Source organism: Rhinolophus ferrumequinum, chromosome 3, assembly GCF_004115265.2.
Source record: "Rhinolophus ferrumequinum isolate MPI-CBG mRhiFer1 chromosome 3, mRhiFer1_v1.p, whole genome shotgun sequence".
In the NCBI taxonomy this organism is placed as follows: Eukaryota; Metazoa; Chordata; class Mammalia; order Chiroptera; family Rhinolophidae; genus Rhinolophus; species Rhinolophus ferrumequinum.
The window spans coordinates 99,732,963-99,758,872 of NC_046286.1; the positions used below are offsets into that span (position 1 = coordinate 99,732,963).

Sequence of the window (25,910 nt, forward strand, 5' to 3'; positions counted from 1 at the left end):
TTTTCCCATCAGCATTTTCTACCATAAGTGTAGATTCTGTAATAAAAATGTTCCAAGTTAGCCAATTAGTTCATTAAGCATTTAGTGTATTCCTCTAGGTCCTGGAAATACAAATACTTTGTCTAAGATACTTCTAGGCTGCTGCAGTGTGGATGATGGCAATTTTATAGCAAAGGTATGCTCAGAATGTTGAAGAAGCACAGAGAAAGCTCTACCTGCAGCTGTAGGAAATACTTTCGAAGAGAGGATGGCATAATTAGAAATAATTTAAATTTATGAGTACGTACTAAGCTTTTTACATAAGTCAAATTTTAATTCCCTCATCACCTGCAAAGATAGGTCATATTGGTCCAATTCTTTACCCAAGGAGACCGAAGCTCTGAACGTCACATAGGTATTAAGAGTTGGAGCTGGAATTCAAACCCGAGGCCATCCAGTTCTTAGACTCCCCTTGGTTCTCTCTTGTATGATCTGTGTTTTAAAGAATGTCGAGAAAAGGGACTGGAGGGAAGTCAGTCAAGAATAAAGTAGAAGATACGGGCCCCTGAGAGCATCACATTGGCCTTAACTTGGTATATGAATGAAATTAGAACTAATGTGGCTGGTTTTTTGTTGAAATAAGATTTATTTTCCTATTTTAAGTATTTTGCTTTCTGAGGTTCCCCCCCCTTTCCTATTTATTAAAAAAGTTCTAAAACCCAAATTAATCTTTTCTTCTTTAGAAGTTGCACTTTGGATGGCTACTCATTTATTCCAGCTTTTCTCCAATTTTAGAAATTTCCTTTGGATTTACATTTGATTTCGGGAAGTAGTTAGCTTTATTATGTTTTAGGTCTCTCCTAAGAAGATTGGTTTTCCGTCGTGTCTTCTAAACTGGTTTGAAGCAAGAAAAGAAATGAGCACAAGTGCTTATGAACATTGGCAGCTTCTTTGGGGTAATTGTGGCTTCCCAGAGGGAGTATGTTGAAAAGCAGCTTCGATTTGGCTATAGAGATGGTGGTGTGTGGCTGCTGCCCCGTGTGGTCAGCTCCGCTGGTATGCTCAGTACCAGCTCCTCCTGTGACCTGGGGGACATTTTTCTGGGTCCTTCACTCTTTGTGGGGTGATAGAATATTTCAGATCCAGTTAACCAAATAGGTACCATAAACATCTCACCTTCTGGAGTCAGACTGTTCTCTTACTAGGAAAAGCTTAATTAAATGACTAATTGGCCATTGAACAATCTGATTACGTTTGGTTTCATTTACCACAGTTTCCTAGTTCTAGTACATCTAAAAGACAGAACAAGGTTAAAACTGTTGTATTAAGTAGATGTGGACGAGAGCTGTAGAATTCTTTTTTAGGAAAACATAAGACTCACAAACATTTGTCTTCATGATTAGATTTCCTGGATTTGCGAAACCTGGGATGGAACAGTATTTGTTGGCCAAGCAACTAGCAAAACCCAAAGAGAAAATTGCTATCATTGTAAGTTCATTTTTGTTTGTTGGCTGCTCTGTTTCTGATTAAGTTCTTTTATAATTCTTTAAAACTAAGAGGGTTGTTAGTCATTTGGAAAGTATTTTTAAACACATTAAATGCTCCAAATATCTGACAGTATATGTCAAGTATTCTAAGGGTACTAAAAATGATTAACATGAATTAATGCTTGTCATTATATTGTTTAGATATTCTTTATATTTACCTTTCAGACTTAGTAATTGAACCAACAGCAGCCATAGTATATATTCTTTTAATAATTTTTCTTCTCTAAGGTGGTTTGAAGTATCTTTTACATGCTGTTTTTCAAACAGCCCTGTATATTTAGCTAGTAAACGCAACTCAAATATTTAGGTTTCTATCCTGGCATGTTATCAGAATAAGGTGCCGTTTCCACTGTGTGCATAAGAATTAGTCTGTCTTCCAGTAAACCAGCTGCCAGGTTACGATAAGGAGCCAGCCTGTAAAAGCTGGGAGTTAATGACACCTTTAAGAATGTCTGTCTTAGAATAACTTGGTTATTATGTAACATGCATGGGCTCTTTAGTTTCACCCAAATGTTCATTGCTGGTAGATTTTCTGTCTACGCAGTATATAGCTTTAAATTCCCAGATGAAATCCTGCGAAAGAACTGTGGCTATCTCCTGACCGCACGGCCTTAAGCCTGTGGCAGTCAGATAGAGGAAAACCTTTGCTGTAATCACCATGGTCTCAAAGGATGAGGAAACATCTGGTTTTATTCTAGGATCTCTGGGTCTTAGAAAACTTGATAAAATGTTAAGAATGATACTGGATTTATTTTATTACTTGTTCCTACATCTTTGAAAAGGAGAGAAAGGCTGTGACCGAGAGCCCCTTTGATCCTTCTTCCCTCAAAGCAAATTTGGGGTAGTTGTCCTCTGGTTAAAGATTATTTTAATTTATTTTCTTTTTCTTCAGACTTTTTTGTAAATACTGCGCATGTATCACTGTTCTTTTCATTAAATTTAAAACTTCACACAGTTAAGAGTCAATTGCCCTGCCCCTCAGATTCTCAGAGGGAACTTTGTCACAAGCATGGCAGTGGGAGAACTGAGCTAAAGGACCCGGCGCTTGAGTTGTCTCCCAACTTTTAGGTCGATCTGGGCTCTGTGCCCTACAGGCAGGCCTGCCTCTGTGGGCTTCTTGCATGGGAAAGAAAGCCGAGGAAAGCCATTGAGTCTTTAGGAAACCAAGAGAAAGCAGAGACCTGTTTCTTTGCTTTTAAGGTGCAGTAACCCTACCCACTAATAAAATGTGATCCCGTGGATAGTGAGCCCTCCTCCATCAGAGTTGTGGGAAGTTCTCCAGAAGCTCCTCTTAACGACGTCTGCTCTGCAGCTTTGAGAGCCACCTGGATCTGGCGCTCTCTCGGGCAGTCAGAGCACCTGGTTCAGAGATCTTCTCTTTAGTCCCTTAGTAAAATTCTCTGGGCCCCAGTCACCGTCCTGACCTAAAAACCTCTGAACTTTCATGCCCCACCCCACTTTTTCCTCCTTCCACCTTTAAAAATCATTAGGACTGGGTATACAGAAAATGAGAATAAGTGTTGAGAAAGTTTGATGGCTGTTTGACATTGTTGAGACATCTAAGGATATAATTTTATATTTCACAAACTGTCAGAAATTTTTTAAAACGAGCCCTTCATGCATATAACTAAGACAGCTGGACTAGAGAGAAAAACTGTTCCATCCAGCATGTTCCCTGGGGAAATGTCCATATGGGGAGCAGAGGAGTTTGTCCTGGCAAATTGGACCTCAACAGGAACAGAGCGCGTTTATGTCACTTCTCTGAGAAGAGGAAGAGTGCCCCTCCAAAGGACTTCTAGTCCTGAAGAGAAACATTTGATGACTTAACATCAGATTTATGTACCATTTTTGTGTGTAACAAAATTAACTCTCCCTGGACCGTTGTATAGGTTGGAGATTATGGCCCGATGTGGGTTTATCCTACCTCTACATTTGACTGTTTGGTAGCAGATCCCAGGAAAGGCTCCAAAATGTATGGGCTGAAGAGCTACATTGAGTACCAGTTAACACCTACTGTAAGTATCTGAGTTACCAAAAGCTGTCATGCTTACATCACTAATTACAATTGGCTTTTTTCTTCATTTTCTGTAGTTGGCATTGGTAATTTTTTCTCCTCTTTCCCTTATTTTGTAGAACACTAATCGATCTGTAAACCACAGGTATAAACACTTTGACTGGTTATATGAGCGTCTCCTGGTTAAATTTGGATCGGCCATTCCAATCCCTTCTCTTCCAGATAAGCAAGTCACAGGTGAGTGTGTGTGACACTGAACTCAGGATGACAAGTTAAAACAACTCCAGTTAGATGTAAAGCAGTAATGGCATTTTCCATCCAAACTCAAGAGGTATGAGTTCGGAACAGTGGCTACGCACAGCTATATATATTATACATATATATGGAAGTTACATAAACACCTACCAAGAATGTTTCATAAAATTTTCTGTCAGAGTTCTTTTGCACATATCTTGAATTCTAGGAAAGTCATTTTCTTTGTTGCTACACTCTTTCCTATAAAAGAAATATGTGAATTTTTTTAAATGTGAAAACTGATACCTGAGAAAATAGAAATGATCCAGATAGCCTAAGGTGGAAATAAAAATATACGACCCAACTGATGTAAACACATCATGCAGCCCAGCTGTGTTGTTTTCATCAGAAGCTTGTAAACATTAGGTGTAGAAGCCACAGAGCTTCTGTTAATGCAGGAAGTTGCCAAGCTTTCTATTCAATTATTTAGGTGTGACTATTGATATTTAAATGTTTGTATTTGTCATTGATTATTACCCTCTCCTTTTTCTTATTTATTTAAGGTGTCATATTTCCCCACTTGACCTGCCCCAAATAATCTGTCAGTAATCCACCAAGGGTGTTACCAGAGCCCCTTGTAAATATGCGGTTAGAGAGTATTTCTTTCTTTGTCTGTTTTGAGAACTGTCACTGATTTTTAAAAAATCTCCAACCTCGTATAGACCCTGAAATACTAGTACTCGATATGTTTGTCTTGGAAAAAAAGTTTATAAAGAAGCTGAGCTTTACTAAACATTAGAAAGAGTTTTAGTTTGTAGCTACAAATTTTTCAGATAAATAAAACTAGTAAGTACAGAAAGGAAAGGATCAAAGTGAGAGTAAGGCTTAAAAGGTCTGAACTAGAAGGCCTCTAAGGGAAGTAAAAGAGACAGCAACAGGTTAACCTGAACCCAGCGAGAAGAAACGTGGAGACCGTGAAGGAAGGGTTCTTTCCCACCGGTCAGGGATGACCAGAGAGGGTTTAATCCTCACTCAGTAAGAGTTGAGATAAATCGTGTAGAGAGGAATGAGAATCTTAACCAGCCAAACCGCAGAGCCAACTCAGGGTGCTTTCAGCGTGGCCGTGAACTCTATCCCTACGTGCCAGGTGTCATGTGTGCTTAGACACTTCTCTTGTGCTTTCTAGATTCAGAGACATGAAACACACTCGCTCAGCATTGCTAAAAACGGAATCTGATTGCAAAGCTTGCTCTGTTTGCATTATGAGATGAGGACCAACTAATATTTAGTTAGAATTAGTAGCCTTAGGATAAGAAAGTTATTCTCTGTAAAACTTTGTACTTTACTTTGTTTTACGTTTTATGTTACTCTGAAATTTTAGAGAAGACGGAAACACTTGTTTTTAAAAAGTTGTTTTGTTTTGTTTTCATTTTCACAAATGTCAAATTGTCCTAGTAGAATGGAGGGCGGGGCCGTATTGCCAGGCAGACGCACACATCCTTGCCCGCATGTGGGGTGACTTCTGAGCAGCCCCTGTTGGAACTGGGCAGTTGAGTGAAAACCATGTCAGCATGGCCAGGCTGGTCAGCTTGCTGCCTCCTTCCACTCAGAGGTGTCACTGTACCCCTAGTTCCATGCCCTGTTCAAGTACTCACAATCCCTCCTTTCTGTTGTCCTTACTGTTTTGAATCACAGCTTTCTTTTTAAAAATTTAGATATCTTTCCATGAAAACTTCAGTTCTGCCTTTCTCCATATTTTCAAATTTCGTTTCCTGAATTTTGTACTCTCCTTTATCAGCTTGTTTGGGACAATATGTGCTCCGTAGTATTTGAATAAATTAATGGATTAATGCGCTATTTTAGGACTGGAGACTTCTCATATTTTTTAGGTTGTAATACATTGTTTATTCTGAATCAGTGCTAATCATTCAGTGCTACTTGAAAGCATCATAGAGTCATGATTCTGGGCTCATATTAAGGTTTGTTTAAAAAAAAAAAAAAAAAAGTTCAGGCCCAAAGCCAGGAGGATGTCAGAAAAGCCAGAAAGCAACAGCCCCTCGTCTGAAGAAAGTTGAGCTTTGATTCCCTGACTGGGATATGTGCCGAGGAAACTGGAAAGCACAGAAGCCACTTTATTTCTCCTTCTCTTGTTTGCCTCCTGCTGTAATGCCCACAACATCAGTACTATATAAACTCCCCTCTCACTTCAGTGCTGGAGAAAAGAAAGAGGGATGCCTAGTAGTTGATGTCATGACATTTCTGTGGACTTGGTCGTTCCGTGAAAAACTTAAAGCTAACATTTTTTCATTTGTTCATAGATTTGTTCTTCGTGAACTAATACTGAGTGAATCTGCTTTTATTCCTGGGTACAAAACTCGTAATTCACATTCTTAATGAAAACCTAAGTTAGGTTTGTTGAAAATGGGGAACTGGAAATCCTTCCTTCCCCTTTTTTTCTAATTCTCTAGAAACCGGTATGAAAATCTTACCAAGCACAAAATAACATTTGAAGTCATTCATTTGGAAATAAACCAGCTGTGTTTATTTCCAGGAGGAATAAGAATCATTAATGAATGAATGAATGAATTTCAACCGCTGAGTAGCTTATGCACTCTTAGTATAATTCACTTGCTCCTAATGGGGAACTTGGTATAGCGGCGGCCCCTGCTGACGTACTGGGTCTTTTCTGTCCAGGAGGTGGGGTCATCTTCTTCCCAACGGAGGAGACTCCGCACAGCCTAAGCTTGTGTAGCACCTAATCTCTGCTCCTGGCAAGTGCAGAGTTGGAAGTGCTTTAATGTGCAGGCGATGGCCATGTTTTAGGTCAGGAGGGTTTGATGCGTGGGTTAATACTCTTCTCGTTCCAAGACTTGTGCTTATTGGTAGTCATAATTTCTAAGGGAAAGTCCAGGCTGCATTTTTTTTTTTTTTTTGAAACTTACACACAGTGAATTCACTCCTTTTGGTGTACCGTTCTGACAGCTACCACGACAGTCTTGTAACCACCACTATACTCACGATACACAGAAAGTTCTGTCACCTTCCAAACCTCCCTCATACTGGTTTTTTATTTTCAGCTCCCCCCCACCCCCCCAATCCTAACTCATGGCAATACTGATCTGTCTTTTGACTGTAATTTTGCCTTTTCTAGAATATCATGATAAATGGAAACACATAGTATGTGGTCTTTTGAGTTTGGCTTCTTTCACTTAGCATAATGCATTTGAGATTCATCCAACTTGTTGGGTATCAACACTTTGTTTCTTTTATTGCTGAGAGTATTTCAGTGTATGGCTCTACCATAGTTTGTTTACCCATTCACTCAATGAAGTACAGTTGGGTTTCCAATTTTGGTCAATTGTAAATAAAGCTGCCATAAACATTTATATACAAATTTTTACGTGAACATAAGTTTTCATTGCTCTTGGGTAAATACCTAGGAGTGGAAAGAGTGGGTCGTATGGTGGGTATATGTTTAATGTTTAAGGAATTGCCCAACTGTTATCTAAAGGGGCTGTACCATTTTGGAATCCCCGCCCACAATGTATGAGTGTCAAGGGCTCTGCATCCTTAACTTCCGCTTTTGGTAGTGTCTGTTTTTTCTTTATTTTAGTAAGTCTAATGGGAAGGTCGTGGTATCTCTTCATGGTTTTAATTTGCTTTTCCCTAATGACTAATGGTGTTGAGCGTTTTTTCGTGTACTTATTTCTCATCCATATATTGTCTTTGGTCACGTGTCTGTTCAAATCTTTTGCCCATTTTTTATTAGGTTTTGTTATTGTTAAATTTTCAGAATCTTTATATATTCTGGAAACCAGTTTTCTGTCAAGTTATGTGATTTGCAAGTAATTTGTCCCAAGTGTGGCTTGTCTTTCTGTTAACAGTGTCTTGCGGAACAAAGGCTTTTAATTGTAATGAAGTCCAGTCTGTCAGCTGTTTATTTAAAGGATTGTGCTTTAGGTATCATGACTAAGACCTCTTTGCCTAACCCAAGTTCACATTGATATTGCTTCTACAAGTTTTGAAGTTTTAGGTTTTATATTTAGATCTATGCTGCATCTAGAATTAATGTTTGTATAAAATGTGAAGTGTGTAAGGGTTTATGTTATGTATCTGGATATCTACTGATTCTAGTACTATCTGTTAGAAAGAGTATTCCCTCTTTGTTGAATTTCCTTTGCACCTTTGTCAAAAATCAATTGACCATATTTGTGGATTTATTTTTGGACTCAGATTCTGTTCCATTGTTTTATGCATCCATCCTTTTGCCAGTTCCACACTGTCTGATTAATACAGCTTTATATATAGTAAGTCTTTAAATCAAGTGGTGTGAACTCTCCAACTTGGTTCTTTTTCAGATTTGTTTTTGGTTATTCTTTTTTGACTTTCCATGTAAATTTAAAAGTCAGTGTGTAGATATCTATAAATGATCATGATGGGATTTTGATTGAAAGTACATAGATTCTGTAGATCAATTTTGAGAGAATTAAAATCTTAATGTGTAGTCTTCTAATCCAACAACATAAATGTATCATATTTGGTTTTCATTTGTGTTTTGTAGTTTTCATCATAGAGATTCAGCACATATTCTGCATATATTTCAGAATACAGATTTTGTTAGGTTTACATGTAAGAATTTCATTGGGTTCTATTGTAAATCGTACTGTTTGTTTTTTAATTTGTTTTCCAGTTTTTTGTTGCACTAGAACACAGTTGATTTTTATATGTTGATCTTGTATCTGTGACCTTGCTAAATTCACTACTTCCAGAAGTTTTTTTCTGTGGATTTGGGGGATTTTTTTTTTCTTTTTTAATGTAGACAGTCATGTTATCTTGGATTAGAGACTTTTATTTCATCCTTTCCAGTCTGTGCCATCTATTTCTGTTTTGGCCTTATTGAACTGGCTAAGACTTCCAATATAAAATTGAATAGAAATGGTGAGAGCAGACGTTTTTGTTTTGTTCCCAATATTTGAGAGAAAGAATTGTCTTTCACCATTAAATAGGATGTTGGCTTTAGGTATTTTTGTAGATTCCCTTTTATCAAGTTAGACTTCTAGGCCTAGTTGGCTGCAAGTTTTCTACATAAATGCTGAATTTTGTCAAATGTGTTTTGTGCATCTATTGAGGTAATAATACAGATTTTCTTAATATGCTGAACTAGCCTTGCATTCCTGGGATAAGTTTCACTTGGTTGTGACGTATTATTCTTTTTTGTGTTTTTTTTAATTATTGGATTTGATTTACTAATATTTGCTTAAGGAATTTTGTGTCTGTGGTCATGAGGGTTACTGGTCTATAGTTACCTTGTAATGTCTTTGTCTGGTTTTGGTATCAGGGCATTGCTGGCCTCACAAGTTTGGAAGTATTCCCTTCTTTTCTATAATCTGAAGGAGAGAGTGTAGAATTGATATTATTTCTTCCATAAACGTTTGATGGAATTCACCACTGAAGTGATCTGGACCTGGAGTGTTCTTTGTGGAGGACTATCTGTCAATTTCCTAAATAGATACAGGGCTCTTCAGGCTCTCTCTTCTTCAGTGAGCTTCAGTGGTTTTGAATTGGTCTATTTCTAGGAATCGATCTATTTCGTATCAGTTGTTGGGTATGGGCTTAGAATTGTTCATAGTATTCTTGTGTACTTTCAAAGTCCATAGTGATAATCACTCCTTCAGTCCTTGATAATTGGTGTCTCTTTTATTTTCTTGATTTTTCTCTTGTTTTTCTCTTACCTATTTTATTATTTTCTGCTCCTACTTCTGTCCATCTGCTTGCTTTGGATTTAATTTGCTCTTTTTCTAGTTTTTTAACATGGAAACGTATTGTTTTGAGATTTTTGTCTTCTATCACAATCATTAAATGTTACAGACTTTCCTCTAAGTACTGATTTATCTATCTCTCAAAAATTTTGATATGTTGCATTTTCATGTTCAGTTAAAATTACTTTCTCATTTCCCTTATAAGTTTTTTGACCTATGGATTATTTAGAAATATGGTTAATTTTTAAATATTTGGGCATTTTCCGCATTTTTTTTGTTTGATATCTAATTTTATTCTGAGAGTAAGCATACCTTCTGTGATTTTTAATCCCTTTAAATGTATTGAGAATTTTTGTAGGGCCTAGCATATGGTCTATCCTGGAGAGTGTTCAAAAAAAATATGAATTCAACAGCAATTTGGTGGAATACTCTATTTACATTGTCAGTTAAGCTGAGTTGGCCGAAACTGTTGTTCCGGATTCTGTAACCTTGCCAGTTTTCTTTCTATAATTTTCCATAGTTATTGTTAGACTGTTTCTCCTTTCAGTTCTGTCACTTTCTGCTTCATGTATTTTGAGGCTTTCTTGTTAAGTCCACATTAAGTTTGTAATTGATGTATCTTCCTGATATAGTGACATGTTCCCCTTGGTTTCTAGTAAGGTTTCCTTTCTTAAAGTCTATTGTGTCTGATATTCCTATCGCCACTTCAGCTCTCCTAGGTACTGTTAGCGTGGTATGCCTTTCCCCACCCTTTTACTTTCAATCTGTTCGTGTCTTTGAATCTAAGGTACATCTCTTCTTGTCAACATAGTTGGATCTTTCTTTACAGAGTCTTACAATCTACATTTTGATTGGAGTTTTTAGACAAGTTTTATTTAATATGATTATTGACCCAGTTAGATTTACATGTGCCATTTTGCTGTTTGTTTTCTATTTGTTCCTCTGTTCCTCCTTTTGAGTTAAATATTTTCTAATGTGCCATTTTAATTCTTCTCATTTTTAATAACTAAATTTTTAAAGTTATTTTTTTAACTAGTTGCCTATCTGTATAATCTTTTATATTAACCCACATATTTTTGGTGCTCTTTATTTCTTTCTGTGCATTTCGAAAATTTCCTTTTAGCCTGAGGTAATAGCCTGAAGGATTCTTTAATCTTTCTTGTAATGCAGGTCTGCTATCAGGGAATTCTCTCTCCTACTTTGTTTACCTGGGCGTGTCTTTATGTTGCCTTTATTTTCAAAATATAGGTTTACTGGTTATGGAATTCATATCTGATAGTTTTTCTTTCAGCATGTTGACTATGTCCTTCCATTTTGCCTCTGACCTCCACTGTGTCAGATAGCAAATCATTCTGTCCTGTCGGTCACACTCTTGCACACGTGCACGCACACCCCACCACGCATGATGAATTTTCTTCACTTACTTTCAGGATTTTCTTTTTCTTTTTGTCTTCCAGCAGTTTGATTCTGCTATATCTTGGTGTGGTCTTGGTGTGGATATCTTTTTATTATTATTATTAATATTTTTTATTGGGGAACAGTGTGTTTCTCTAGGGCCCATCAGCTCCAAGTCGTTGTCCTTCAATCTAGTTGTGGAGGGCGCAGCTCAGCTCCAAGTCCAGTCGCCGTTTTCAATCTTTAGTTGTAGGGGGCGCAGCCCACCATCCCATGTGGAAATTGAACTGGCAACCTTGTGGTTGAGAGCCAACTCAGCCATCTGGCCGCCCCAGATATCTTTATATTTATCCTACTTGGGGTTTGTTGAGCTTCTTAGAAGTGTAGATTAAAATTTTGCATCGAATTTGGGAAATGACCCCCTTATTTCTTAAAATGTTTTTTTCTCTTCTCCTTTGGGATTTCCCATGTATGTTGGTGTGCTTGATGTTTTCTGAGGCTCTATTCATTTTTCTTTAGTTTTGTTCCTCTCTGTTCTTCAGATCAGATAACTTCTGTTGATTTATCTTCAGATTCAGTCACTCATTCTTCTGTCTTCTTCAATCTGCTGTTAAACCACTACAGTGAATTTTTAATTTCACTTACTGTATTTTCAAGGTTTTTATTTGATTTTTTAAATAATTTCTCTCTTACGAATCTCCATTTGTTGATTCCTTGTCATGTTTTTCTTTAATTTTTTAAACATGACATCCTTTAGTCCTTTGAACATATTTATAGAAGCTGCTTTTTCTGCAGTTTTGTTTTTCTCATCTAAATTCAACATCTGGGGACACTTAGAGGAAACTTCTCTTGACTACTCTTTTTCTCAGTATGGGTTATACCTTGTTATTTCTTTACAGTCTCTTAATTTTTTGTTGAAAACTGGACGTTTTATAGGATATACTTTAGCAATTCTGGGTTCTGAATTTTGTCTCTGAAGGTTTTTGTTGTTTCTGCTTTATGGGTTTTTTTTTTTGTTTGGTAAGTAACTTGCCTGGGCTAAATCTCAGAAATTTGTCTCTCCTGCAGCTCAATTATTTTTATGTTTTTCTTTTTAAGTTTGGCTTCCTAGGGTTCAACTGCAACTGTGTAGTTTAGTGGCAAACCTACCTCAAGCCGTTGAAGCTTCTGTCCCTGCCAGTGGATCTGTGTGTGGGGAGGGGAGCACATTCAAAGTTCATGTCATTTTCAAGTTAGCCCTGGCTTTTAATTTCTTGAGGGCCCTTTTGTGTCTCCTTTACACGATGCAGCCTCAGAGTTGGCCAGAGTGTGGCTGGCTGGGACCCCATCTAATCACCACTGTTTCTGCACTCAGCCTCGGCCTGGAATATCTTGCTCAACCATTAACCTCGGCTGGTAGAACCGTTAGCCCTCCCTGTTCCCAGCCTCTGGATTATCACTGCCAGCACCCCTGAGCACGGGCGTCCCCCACTGTGCCAGGTCAGGTGAGCCTCCCCCTTCACCAGGGAAGGTTCGGCGGCCAGTCTTCACAGCCGGCTCCTCCCTGGCTAAACCTCCATGTCACCCAAGAAGGGGACAAGGCGGCGCGGGGCAGCCCCTGCCAGAACGCCACAGATTTCCATTGTTCATGCCTGAAGTTCAGCAGTTTTACAAACAGAAACACTTCTCGGATGGCCCTTTGGCTTTGGTTGGTTTCCAGAGCACTGATGTTTTTGATTGTCTGGGTTTATATTTATTTTGCGGGGAACTGGGTTAACTGATAACCTCACTCACCTGTGGCTGGAATCTCCATTTCCAGAAGGCTTTTAACTCAGAGAGATTTCCTTTGGTCGGCTTATAAAAATTCTCCATGTTCACTTGTGATTGGTATGTCAGGCCTGTTAAGCTGATTTTCTACTTTTAAAATAGAAATGTGACTTACTGAGCTCTGTTCTAGGACAGTCACGTGTTCTGAGATAGCAGCTTTCCTTATTGCACTGTGGAAATTTTGCCTTTTCTATTTCAGTTTAAGTAATTTAAGAAACAAAACAGAGGGGGAGAGCTACAATCCTGAGTTACTTTCCATAAATACTAAATTTTCATTTGTGTATCTGAGATTATGTTGCCTTTGGGTACATTTTTATAAATACAGAAATTTTATGTGCTTTGTAAGAATTGCTTTTAAAATTACACATTATCACCCTTTTCTTCTTGCCTATAGAACTTAATATGGACGTACAGGACCTAGCATAATGGTAGTTTCAAAGAAAGAGAAAGTTCTTCATACTGAAATAAAATTTACTTTTAAATTTGTTAAGTACTTTGGGGATCCTTGAAGAAAATAGCACTTCAAGGTTGTGATTATTCTTCTTACAATTAAAAAGTTTATTAATTTGTCTAGTTGGAATTTCATTCTTACAAACTAAAAAAATCTGTTTTATCTTTCCTCTGGGTCTTTGAGCATCCCCTATGTTGCTTGTTTTTAGGTTAGTAAAACATTACCATGGCTGATCTTTTACTAAATAACTTTATACCAAGTAGCCAGTAGCTATGTAAACAGCTTTCCAATTGCAATAACAGTAACTCATTTTAGACCCAGATGTACAGCACTCTCGGTGTGTGTCTTGCAGGTCGCTTTGAAGAAGAATTTATCAAAATGCGCATGGAGAGACTTCAGGCGTGGATGACCAGGATGTGTCGTCATCCAGTAATTTCAGAAAGTGAGGTTTTCCAGCAATTTCTAAATTTCCGGGATGAAAAGGTAGGATATTTTATTCTGAGAGTCTTAAGAGTCTGCTGAGAATTGTCACATGCACACAGTTTTATGTCGGAAAGGAGTTAAAACTATGTTGGCTAGGTGGTTATTTCTCATTTCCTCCAAAGACAATGAGAGGATAGACATCTAAATCCCAGCCCTAGGAAATTAGTCGTAAAAGTGAACGAACCGCTTGCCAGGATGGCTTCCCATAAACGGGGAATGGAGTGGATAGGGGATGAAAGATGTGATAGAGTAAGAACATTTTTCCTAGATGATTTTAAACATGGGATAGATACCAAACTACCGTGTTTCCCCGAAAATAAGACCTCGCTGGACCATCAGCTCTAATGCATCTTTTGGAGTAAAAATTAATATAATATAATTTAATACCGGGTCTTATATTAATTTTTGCTCCATAAGATGCATTAGAGCTGATAGTCCAGCGAGGTCTTATTTTTGGGAAAACACAGTATGTAGGATATTATCAGTGTGAAGTAAGGGTAATTGAGTGATTTTTTTATGATCACATTTTGACCTTACAATGTGATAGCATTTTGAAAGGAAAAGTAGATTAGGAATTGAACCATCCTTCTTAAAACCGAGTTGTTTTTCCAGACTATATAATAGTTGTTAGTCCAAAGTAAATGATGCTCTGCCTGTCCCCGTGGCCAATCATTCTGCCAATGGTCATCTGTCCTTTTTTGATAATCAAGAAAAAATTGGCTGCTTGATATCTTGTTATTGTCGGCTTTGACAACTTTTTTCTCTCATGAAGCTTTTACTGTACTTCTTGTGTCTTCTTATTCTCTAAAGATGTTTTCTCCATAGTTTTTCTCGTAACAATTATTATATGTCATAGAAAACAATCTAAAGGATAAAAGCATAAGTGAGCTCAGATGCCAATAGCAGATACGAAACAAATTATGATCCTAGGGAAAAAAATCATGAAATGATTTTCATGTTAAATGAAATAATAGAATACCGTATACTTTGGTAGAACTTCCAGACAGAGATTTACTTGCTAAACTTCTTTATACTACTTTTTCTTATTTAAAGTGACCACATTTACAATAACAAGCCTAAATTTAGGGCTCTGTGTTTACAGACATATGCATACACTTAATGTAGTGTAAATATTTGGGCCTTATTTTCAGTTATTGCTTATTTCTAGAATTCACAGTCTCATTTGAATGTATTGTACGTAGCCAGGTCAGGAATCAGAAAGCATTGAGGTGCTTTAGCATTTCTTTGTGAATTTGTATATGTCATCGGTCTAGCCTTGCAGGCTGCTCTGGAAAACTGTAGTTTTTTCTGGTGAGATGTGATATTTAGTCACAGTATGTCAAGTAGTTATATTAGGTTCTTTGAGTGAGTTACTTTGTAGTTACAAAAACTACATTGTGCCCCCACCCAGTTTGTAGCCTTTCTGGTGACTAGCAGGACTTTTAACAAGGGCTTATTTGATTGATTTGGCAAGGATTTGGTTTAGAAAATACTTCTAAAGATTGTTTTATGCAGAATATTATTAAAAATAATAATAAATCTAGACATTGGTTTTTGGGTGTGTGTGTGGTTTTTTTTTTTAATGGCACCTTTAAAGATTAATCAACTTACCATAAAAGTGATATACGAGGGAAAAATGAGTCAAGCCGCTTGAGTTCTAGTCTTGGCTCTGCTTCTAACAACCTCTGTGATTTTGGCCAAGACATTTACACTCTTGAGTCACAATGTCCTCACTGGCTAAATTGACAGTGTAAAACTAGATAATCACTAAAAACTATAACATTGGCTTATGAATAGTATCATATAGATGGATGGACACAGAAAATCCCAAAGAATCTACAGAAAATTATTAGAAATAAGTGGTTAATAAGGTAGGTGGATATGAGACATTGCATATTTATATATTGGCAATAAGCAGAAAATGAAGTCTAAAAACATCTTTGCAATAGCACCAAAAATATCAAATATCTAGGAATAAATATAAGAAAATGTACAAAAGATCTACATAAAAAACTATGAAACATTGAGAAAAATAAAATAAGACCTAAATAAATTTTCTAATACTATGTTTCATGGATTGAAGAACTTACTGTTCTTCATATGTAGATGTCATATGTAGAAAAATCAAAGCACTAAGAATAGCCAAGATACTCTTGAAAAAGACTGAAGTGGGAAGAGGACTTGACTGGATTTCAAGACTCATGAAACTAAAGAATTTCAATAGCAAGGTGGTGGCATAAAGATAGACAAACAGACCAGCAGAATAAAATAGACACTTGACAAAGATGGTGCTGAGTACATTGGGGCAAGGACAGTCTTTTCAATAAATGGTGCTGGCTCAGTTAGATGGTACCATTGGGGAAAAATCAAATTTGGTCACTACCTCACAGCAATCTACTATTGATTTTGTTAAGGTTGATACTGGCATTGTGGTTAGATTTTTAATATATGGCCTTTACTGTTAAAGGTACTATATAATGCAGTATGTACAGGTGAAATTATGTCTGAGATTTCCATTTAAATAATAAAAAAAAGGTAGAATGGAGGATAGTAGATAAAACAAGATTGGCAAAATTTTGATAATTGTTGAGGCTGAGTCTGTAGGGGGTTATTGCACTTTTCTCTCTACTTTTGTATATATGGAAGTTTCTGTTGTATAAAGTTTTAAAAAATTATTTCCCAATAGTTCTCAGATCTAAATGTGAAAGGCAATACAGAAAAGCTTCTAGAAGGTAACAGGAGAATATCTTCATTCCTCTCGAATTTCTGAAATAAGACACAAAAACAACTAACTATAGACACTGATAAATTAAACTACATTAAAATTAAGAATTTGTGTTTATCAGAAGAAGCCATTAAAAGTGAAAAATAAGCTAAAGATATAAACATATATAACCATCCAAGTGCTGATTTTAGAATGTATGAAAACCCATACTAATAGATAAGATAATGAACCCAGTAGAAAAATGGGAGATTTGGTAATGTAGTTCACGAAAGAAAGTATCTCAATCATCAACAAATGTATAGAAAAGTACTTAATCTCATTTGTAATCAAAGAAGTGCACATTAAAACGACAGTGAACACACCGCTGACTCACAGAACGGCTAAAATTAGAAAGGCTGACCATATCCAGTGTCTTCTAGGCGAGATGAGGAGTTGCTGGGACTCACACTGCTGGTGGGTGTGAAAATTGGTGAGACCAGTTTGGAAAACAGTTTGTCATTAACTACTAAAGTGAACAATTTTCCACCCCTGACAAATGCATGTACATATATACACCAGAAGACATGTACATAGTAGCTTTGTGCAAACTTGGCAGGGGCCGGGGTGGCTGCCAGTTGTAGGATGGGTAAATAAATGGGGGTGTATTCTACAGCAATGAAATGAATGAACTACAGCTGTAACGACAATGTGACTATAGCTCCAGGTAGAGGTGGAGCAAAAAGAACCAGACACGAAAGATGCAAAAAACTAGCAAAACGGTAGTTCCAAGACTCATGTTTTTGTGATAAAACTCTAAAAGTGAGGAAATGACAACCATGAAAGAGTGGGTAGTGGTTACCTTCTGGGGGAGGAAGAGGTGGTGATTGGGAAGGGCATGAAGGGGCTGCTTTTCTCCCTCTTGGCCTTGGTGCTTGGTATTCACACAGGAACGTACTTTGGGAGAGTTCCTTGCCTGGCTGTTTTTGCTTTGGGCACTTATCTATATGTATGTGTATATATGACATACGAGGTCGGACGATTAAGTTTGTGAACTTATCCTAGAAAAAGTGCTACACACCTCATTGCTGAATATCACTGTGGTCACCTTCCAAGTACTCCCCTTGGGAAGCTGTGTACCGATGCCAGAGCCTAGTCCACCCTTCAAAGCAATTTTGGAACTCTTTATCTGGAATGGCCATCAGAGCTGTCATCATATTAGCCTCGATGTCCTGAATGTCATCAAAATGTCTTTCTTTCAATATTTCCTTTATCTTTGGGTAAATAAAGAAGTCATTGGGGGCAGATCAGGTGAGTAGGGAGGGTATTCCAATATAGTTATTTGTTTACTGGCTGAAAACTCTATCACACACAGTGCCACATGAGCTGGTGCATTGTCTTGATGCAAGAGCCATGAATAGTTGGCGACATGTTCAGGTCGTTTTCGTGAATTGTAGGCGAAATGTTCAGGTCGTTTTTGTCTAACATTTCACGCAGCCTTTTCAGCACTTCCAAATTTGGTTAACTGTCCAGTTGGTACAAATTCATAATGAATAATCTCTCTGATATATCCAAAAAGGATGATAACATCATTGCAACCAGTTTGCGAACTTAATTGTCAGACCTTGTATATATCTTGTAATAATATGTTTTTTTAAAATAGCTCATAATATTGGTTTCTATCTTGAATTTTATTAACCTTTTTTAGAAAACAACCTAAAAATTTGAGGCACCTTGTCTGGTGGGTGTGTGACTCGCTGTGTTTATATTGGTAGCTCTTAGGAAAGTGGGTGAATCACTGCACTGGAAGAATGTGCTGTGCAGGGCACTGTTCACGTCTGAGGTGACACTTGAGATGGAAGGCATTTGGCCCTGGGTGCACAGGGAGATGGCATGGGACCTGCTTCCTGAAAATTAGAAAGATAAAGATGACCAGTGAGCCGATTCTGGTAGGGGATTTTCAAAGGCCAGTGTGACTCCACTCTCCACTTTAACTTATGATGTTCCTATTTACAGGAATGGAAAACTGGGAAGAGGAAGGCTGAGAAAGACGAGCTGGTGGGAGTTATGATATTTTCCACCATGGAACCAGAGGCACCTGACTTGGACTTAATAGAAGTGTAAGAGATACCGCCAAACTTTCCTTCTCGACTGTGTCTGCCTCGTTTGCTTAGAGGTCTTGGCCAGTACAGCCACAAGTGGAATTCAGACTGTCAGGCTAGAGTGTGTGAAATGAGTGGGGTTTGCAGTCAGGTGACAAGAAAAGCATCATTTGTGCCTGAAAGCACTTTGTAATCATAACATTAGATTAAAGTCTGCTTCCTTTTTACCTTATGTCAGAGATTTCATAGTTGACACAGTGGTTGGTAGTTATTTTCAGTAAAATATGATGAAAAAAGTGTCACAGAGCCAACTAACACCCACGTAATGTGCAACAAAGCAGAAACCTCTCTATACACTGCCTTGAAGGAAGCAGTCTCTGACCTGCTTTTTCTAGGTGTTTTTTAATCTGTTTTTAATCATGTAGTCTTTTTATTGGTGTAGGGTTGGTTGAAAATCTGGAGTGGTTCCTTTTCTATATAAAGACTAATAAAATATCTTGGGGTTTATTTTTATTTTAAGAAGGTTTTTTCTTATAAAATCATTGCTTATGTGTTATCAAAAATATAGACAAGAAAAAAAAAAACCTGCAATCTGCCAACTACCCAGAGAGAAAAATCAGTGGTAACATGCTGGCCTAGGTCTGTAGTCTTCCAAACCCTCCTCTGCACATACGTATCTAAAGAAAAAAATGTTTTCAATAAAAATGACCTCACACTATGCATTCTCCTTTATAAAAAATCTGTGTTTTTTTTTTTTTTAATTTAAGAGTATATTGTGATTTTTCCAGGTTGGTAAATACTTTTTACATCCTTAAAGGACTGATACGTTCAGTATCCCCACACATGGTTGTGCATCCAGCTTATTTTCTGTGTGATTCAGTGTTGGAATGAACAAACAACTACCATTAGCAACCTGTATTATTATTTGATATATTCGACAGTACCGCCAGTGATTGAATTTCACTAATAAGATATTCAAGGAATGAGGATTTTATTTACTTTAGAGTAATTTTATTGAAAATTCACAAGAAATTGAGCGGGAAAGGAGGCAAGGTAAAATATAAATGACACATTTTTAAGTAGTCCTTTAAAAACCTGACTCAAGCCTGTTTTTAGGACCAATGTAGTTAAAGGGCAGTTGTTCTAAGCAAGCCCTGAAGTACCTGGGAATGTTCAGTGTGACTGTCCAACTACATGGGATTTCCCCGCTTCCACCTGCCCCTGGGCCTTTGGTGGCTGAGCCTAGGCCGTGCCTTCTTGTGTTTCTGCCCCACAGAGAACAGAAGTGCGATGCTGTTGGTAGATTCACCAAAGCCATGGATGACGGTGTGAAAGAGCTGCTGACCGTGGGCCAGGAGCACTGGAAGCGCTGCACAGGACGTGAGTGTGCCTTGTGCGTCCGCGGCGGGGTTCGCAGGGGCGGTGCAGGCTCTCTTTTACGGACTGTGTCACACTAGGGAACCGCGCCGCCTGAGACAGAAATGCACTGAGTGACCTCAAGTCATGACCAAGTTAAACAAGACAGTTGGCTCGAACAAAGCCACTTCAGGAACTCTCAGAAAACACCGTGTTCGCTTAAATATTTCCAGTTATTTGGGGTTTTGTAATCTATGGGAAAGTAATCTTTTCTGCATGTTTAGAGTGCTTGTGGTTATTTTTAATATCATGATTTTACTTTTTAATCTTTATCCATTGATAAGATGTTGTATATTTGACTAAGGCCCTAATTTTTAGGGAAAACCAGTGTAATTGGTAGTAGAAAACACAAGATGAGTCAAACTAGCAGTACTGCCAGCCACGGTTTCCTGCCTGCTGTTTCCGTGTCCTCGATTTCTGGTCCCCGTCCCTTCCCTTTGTAGACGGCATTCTGCTGAACCATGTTTCCTGTGTTCGCCAGGGCCATGCAGCTCTGGTGTCACATAGCCCAGTACAGGGACATTGGGGCGTCCAGCCGCGGGGTCCTGCGCAGCATCCGCCCTGTTTCTCCCTAAGGCTCAGAAGGTTCCAGAGGCCTGACCACCACGGCACGGCCTTCACAGGGATCCCGGACCTAGAGGACCGGGCGTTTCTCTCCCCTGTCCATCCATGCTGCCCTCACTGCCGCACAGCCTTCTGGGGCCCAGAGAGAAAACAGCTTGACTCAGTATGGCTCGTCTGTGTTAACCTCGGGAGGAAGAGGAACTGCTAGTCTCTTTCTAGAACCTGCAAGAATACTGGCTGTCTGCAGTTATTTTTTTAAAAATAAAAATGGCTTCTTTGCAGTATAAAAGGAAAACATGCCACTTTTAAATTGTATCAGTATTTTGATGCTCTGTATAGGAAGGTGGTTAAGTTACGTGTTTTTGTAAAGGTTTTTTTAAAGGTGGTATTTTTCCTCTAAATAATGGAAAAGAATCAGAATTTGAGGTCAAGAAACAATTTTAATGAACAAGAAACTGAATGTGGAGTGACTTGTGGATAAATTATTAAAATAGCAGAGCAAAGTTAATAGCAGTTCTGGGATCTGTTAGTCCAGACCTGAAATCTAAGCCTTACACCAGGAGTTGGAAAGCTCTGGCCTAGAGGCCAAATCTGTCTTGTCTGTTTTTGTAAATAAAGTGCTATAGGAACACAACCATATGCATTACCTGCAAATCGTCTGTGGCTACTTTCATGATACAGTGGCAGAGTTGAATAGTTTCTACAGAAACTTGTGGCCCCACCAAGCCTGAAATATTTATTGTCTAGCCTTTTGCAGAAAAAAAAAGGTCATGCATGCCTCACATTGAATGGCCCTCTATTTTCATATTTTATATTAATGAAACACTTGTAGTGTACTGACTGTTCATACCTGGGGGGTAGGCACTGGAAGTATAAACAAGTAGGGCAGACACCGGAAGTAATAACAGTTGCTCCTTTTCCATAGCAAAGGAATACGATGCTATATATCCTTAAGACAGAACTAAGCTTGAGAAAATAATGTATGCAAATACAGCACTAGGAGACAAGATTTGTTTCAATTTGGTCACAAGGAATAATTCAAGAATTAAATCCCTTACATCTAACATCCGATCAACTTCATGTTCTATGTAACCAACCCATAAAGCCAAATTTATTAGAGAAATATTGGCTTAAGGCTGGCTCTTTTTTTTTTGGGGGGGGGGGGTTGAACACTTTATTTAGGATTTGATTCAGGCATATCTTCTTATGTCTTTACTCTCACAAAAGAGTTTTTTAAAAATCCACATCTGTAAAGTGAGAAATCCAACACACTCTGTGTGGTAAAGCACATGGCACATATCTTTGACCCCGAGTATAGAGGCAAAAACTGAGTTACAAAACGGTAAATGGTTTACTAAAATCAAGCTAGTACACTTTGAGTTTGTGTTTCCTGATTACTGCAGTTTATGGACCATACTTCAAATTCTCTGGCCTTGTCTTTTGAATTCTTTCTATTCATTTATTTTAAATTTATTTATGTATTTATTTATTTATAAATTTTATTGGGGAATATTGGGGAACGGTGTGTTTTTCCAGGGCCCATCAGCTCCAAGTCGTCCTTCAATCTAGTTGTGGAGGGCGCGCAGCTCAGCTCCAAGTCCAGTCACCATTTTCAATCTTAGTTGCAGGGGTGCAGCCCACCATCCCATGCAGGAATAGAACCAGCAACCTTGTTAAGAGCACACGCTCTAACCGACTGAGCCATCCTGCCGCCCCTCTGGAAGCTTAGTGGCAGCTCGTTGTCTTCAATCTAGCTGTGGAGGGCGCAGCTCACTGGCCCATGTGGGACTCGAACCGGCAACCCTGTTACTCAGAATTCGCACTCTAACCAACTGAGCCATCTGACCGCCCCGAATTATTTTTATTTTTTAATACTACACTAATTCTTCACGTGCAAAGCAAATAATTTCTTTTGGAAGACAAAGATGTGTTTTTAAAGGGACTGTAGACAGATACAAAGAAAACAGCCTAAGATACAAAGACTCTTCTCTAGGAATTTCTCCAAAGTGATCCTAGGATCCTAGGATCCTAGCACGAGAAGGAACCTTAGAGATCAGTTAATTTTCTTACACAGATCCTAAAATCCCTCCTCCCTGATCCTATGAAGTCCCACTACCTTGTTTTTCCCTCCACACCTTGTTGCTTTCGGTTTTGTTTTGTTTTGTAAATAACCATTCATACATACATAACGTAGTGGGAAAAGCAGTGGATTTGGAATCACAAGTGCCAAAGCCACTATTTATTGGCCATGTGAGCCTGGGCAAGCAGTTTACTTCCATGACCCTTATTTTCCTAACCCATGAATTGGAAATCGTGTGTCTGCTTCTGGGTGGGGGGGCCATTGTGATATCAAGCGGGGTGGTCTGTGTAAAAGCACTGTAAACTAGAAATCACCTTCTAAATGACCTTCCAGTCTACTTTGATTTCATTCGGTGAGTAAGAATGGGGGCAGTGGTGACAGTTGTTAAAATAGCGTCCACCATTAATTGAACCACTGGTTAATTACAAATTGAAACAAATCATTAATTTTAAAAAATCAACCATTTTATTAAAGGATACAGACTATTTTGAATCGCTTCAAATTGTTTTTATTATAAAAGTAATCACTCTTAGAAAATAGTTGAATCCCATTTCAGTTTACTCAGAGGACTAGTTGACAGTTTTTTATTTCTCCTCTTTCAGCATTGCCCAAGGAATATCAGAAGATAGGAAAAGCCTTGCAGAGTTTAGCAGCAGTGTTCAGTTCTAGTGGTTATCAAGGTACGTCTTTATTTATTCCTTGAGCTGTTACTGTCTGATTCGGACTGGCTGCTCTCTTCCAGGCTCTTGCAGACAAGCAAGGACTCTGCAGGTACTGGCATCGACACTCAAATTGGCGAGGCTGCTCCACTCAGGACTTTTGCAACCTCACTTTCTGACTTTTGAGAAAAGTGAAGACTTGTTATTTGTATTTTTGTGCTAGCTTCTTTGTTCTTTTTTGCATAGCTCTTGTGTCTTAATAAAACTGGTGGCTGTAATATGTAGCACTCTGCCCTTGCTTTCATCTCTTGGCCAAACCGAAGTCAAGTCTTCCCAATACAAGCCCAGATCTCATCAAGGTCATTTGGAGGAAAAAATTTTGACTAACAAACTCATGTTGCCTTAAGTCTTTCCATAACTTACAGTTGTTGTCAGTTTATCCCACATTGCATATCTTACCTGAGGTTTTTCAAGTTCATTGTATATTTATATCTGCAACACTTGAAAGAACAAGTTAGCTGTTTTCCTTTATATTTTGATTTATGTTTCCTTAATTTGGCGTATGGAGCAGGTGGGAAGTAAAAGTGTTAGGTGAGCGGCACCTGTTAAATTTGAGTACATCCTGTCACAGAAATGACAGAATTGGTACTTTCACCAGAGTATTTATTGATCCTGATACCGAGGGAACGCAGGCCTTTGGATGTCAATATTTTGAGGATTTTCAGGAATAAGAAATTAGTCTCACCAAAATTTAGGATTTAGGGCTCCCACATATGAATTCAAGTCCCCAGTGAATACTTTCTCCCATTTCAAGGAAAGTGAAGGTCAGCAGCCTTGAGTACTATGTCTTATCGCGTCTCTGGTGGCACAGATATGCTGGCATGTTGGAGCAGTGCTGCCATCTTGCAATAATGCACGTTTCAGTTCCTAAGGATGCTCAGCTGTGTTAACTGTAACTTTCCATGCTCCCTTTATCAGTACGTATACTAACATCGGAACAATGCAAAGACTATTAGCATGGCCCCTGCACAAGTTCATGAAGCATTTCATATTCTTGTGGATTATCATGGAAATACAATCGATGAAAGTTTTTAACTGGTTATCTATGGGAGAAGAAAGGGACAGATATGGGAGCTAGACTCCTGATCATATCTTTTTTTGTAGATTTGACTTTGGAACCACGTGAATGTTCTACATAATTATTAGAAAACAAATTTAAGTTAAAATGTTTTTTTAAAAAGTCCTAAGAAGCAAAGGCAAAATAAAACAAATTACTTGTAAATAAAGATGGAGGTATAACCTCCAAATTACTTCAAATCACCTTAAAACATTATGTTTTGAATGTACGTACATCCCTACTAACAGATGGCTTATGGTATAGAAGACTGCAAAAAGTTTTAGTTGTTTTCAGTAATCATATGGTTAGCAGTATAATACTGGTATTGTTATTGTAAACTTCCAAAACCGTTTTACATGTTTTAGGGTAAAGCAAATACGTAATTATGTTACTGTTGTTAACACTAAAATTTTTAAATAAAAGAGATTAAAAAAATCAAAAGTTTAAAAACGTATATGAAAAAACATGTCGTCCTACATTTGAATTGGAAATAGTAATATGAGCTCATCGTGTGTTTTCCTCTTTTAAAAATACTACAATTTGTTGTGCTGTGTTCACTGAAAAGGCCTCGAACCAATTATTCGATCCAGTAGGAAGGAACAGCCCAGTCTCACACATGGTAATCTCTAAACACCATGTCCCATCACAGTGAGCGGGGCTCCTGTTTAGCACAGGGGCTCTCATGAGCCCCTGTGGAGAGCCGTCCACTGACTGGCCAGTGAGGAAAGGATCTGAGCATTAGTGCAGCTAATTCCTGTGGAAGGAAGCATATCAAATAGGTTTAAATCCATGTTTAATGCAACGAAACTTCAAAAACTGTTCATCTCGTTTACCTTTGGGGCGTGGTGGGGGTCAGCTCATTCTGAAAACTGGAACGAGGAAAAAATCAAGCATTTGACCTGCTTTTCCTATTCCTATACCTCAAGGTAACCACGAAGTTAATAAAGGAAAGTTTCTCTTTATAGAAGTATTTCAGCTAGTAAAGGAGGAGTGACAGAAGTGGAATAACACCATTTTGCAAACCCATACTAAAATAAAGATCTAAATGATCATCACCTGTGGCTTCTAACGTCATACGAAATAGAAACAACTAGAAATTGTGTCATCTGAATCTGATCAAGCGTCTAGATCTAACGACTAGTGTAAAGAAAATACAGGGAACAGAGGACTATGTTATCACAACAGAGACAGTCAGCAAAACCCACACTGGGTACCAACATAATGACCTGGTTTCTTCAACACACCCCAAAAAGAAATTTGCAAGGGGGGGGGGAAGAAAGAAACGAGGAAAAGGAATCTCTAGGTTTAAACACATCAGCTTTATTCCATGTAGACCTTTCTACATCCTGATTCAAGCAGCTGGCGTGAGGTGCCAGGAAGCTGCACACAGATCATTTAATTTATAACAGGGACAGTTGTCTTAATTGTGATATGGTATTCTCCTATTTTTAAAAGAGCCCTTCTAAGTAAAATTTATGGGTGAAATGTTATGTGGCCAGTGAGAGGGGAAGGTGGGAGTGGATGGTATAGGTGAAAAATACTGTCCATGAGCTGTTAATTGGGAAGTTATGTGACACATAGATGGGGATTCATTATACTATTT

At 38.1% G+C, this 25,910-nt stretch overlaps 1 protein-coding gene and 1 pseudogene across 1 annotated transcript in view; both read left to right on the forward strand.

The window, feature by feature from the left end:
- SNX9 (sorting nexin 9) overlaps positions 1–25,910 on the forward strand; it is an 87,413-nt gene that overhangs the window by 52,667 nt on the left and 8,836 nt on the right. Inside the window, exons 7-13 of the mRNA XM_033100333.1 lie at positions 1,383–1,467; positions 3,416–3,541; positions 3,660–3,777; positions 13,538–13,668; positions 18,386–18,489; positions 19,748–19,851; positions 23,134–23,211. Of these exons, the coding sequence (XP_032956224.1) occupies positions 1,383–1,467; positions 3,416–3,541; positions 3,660–3,777; positions 13,538–13,668; positions 18,386–18,489; positions 19,748–19,851; positions 23,134–23,211 (746 nt within the window). The remainder of the gene's footprint in view (positions 1–1,382; positions 1,468–3,415; positions 3,542–3,659; positions 3,778–13,537; positions 13,669–18,385; positions 18,490–19,747; positions 19,852–23,133; positions 23,212–25,910) is intronic.
- LOC117020972 (uncharacterized) lies at positions 24,153–24,246 on the forward strand (annotated as a pseudogene).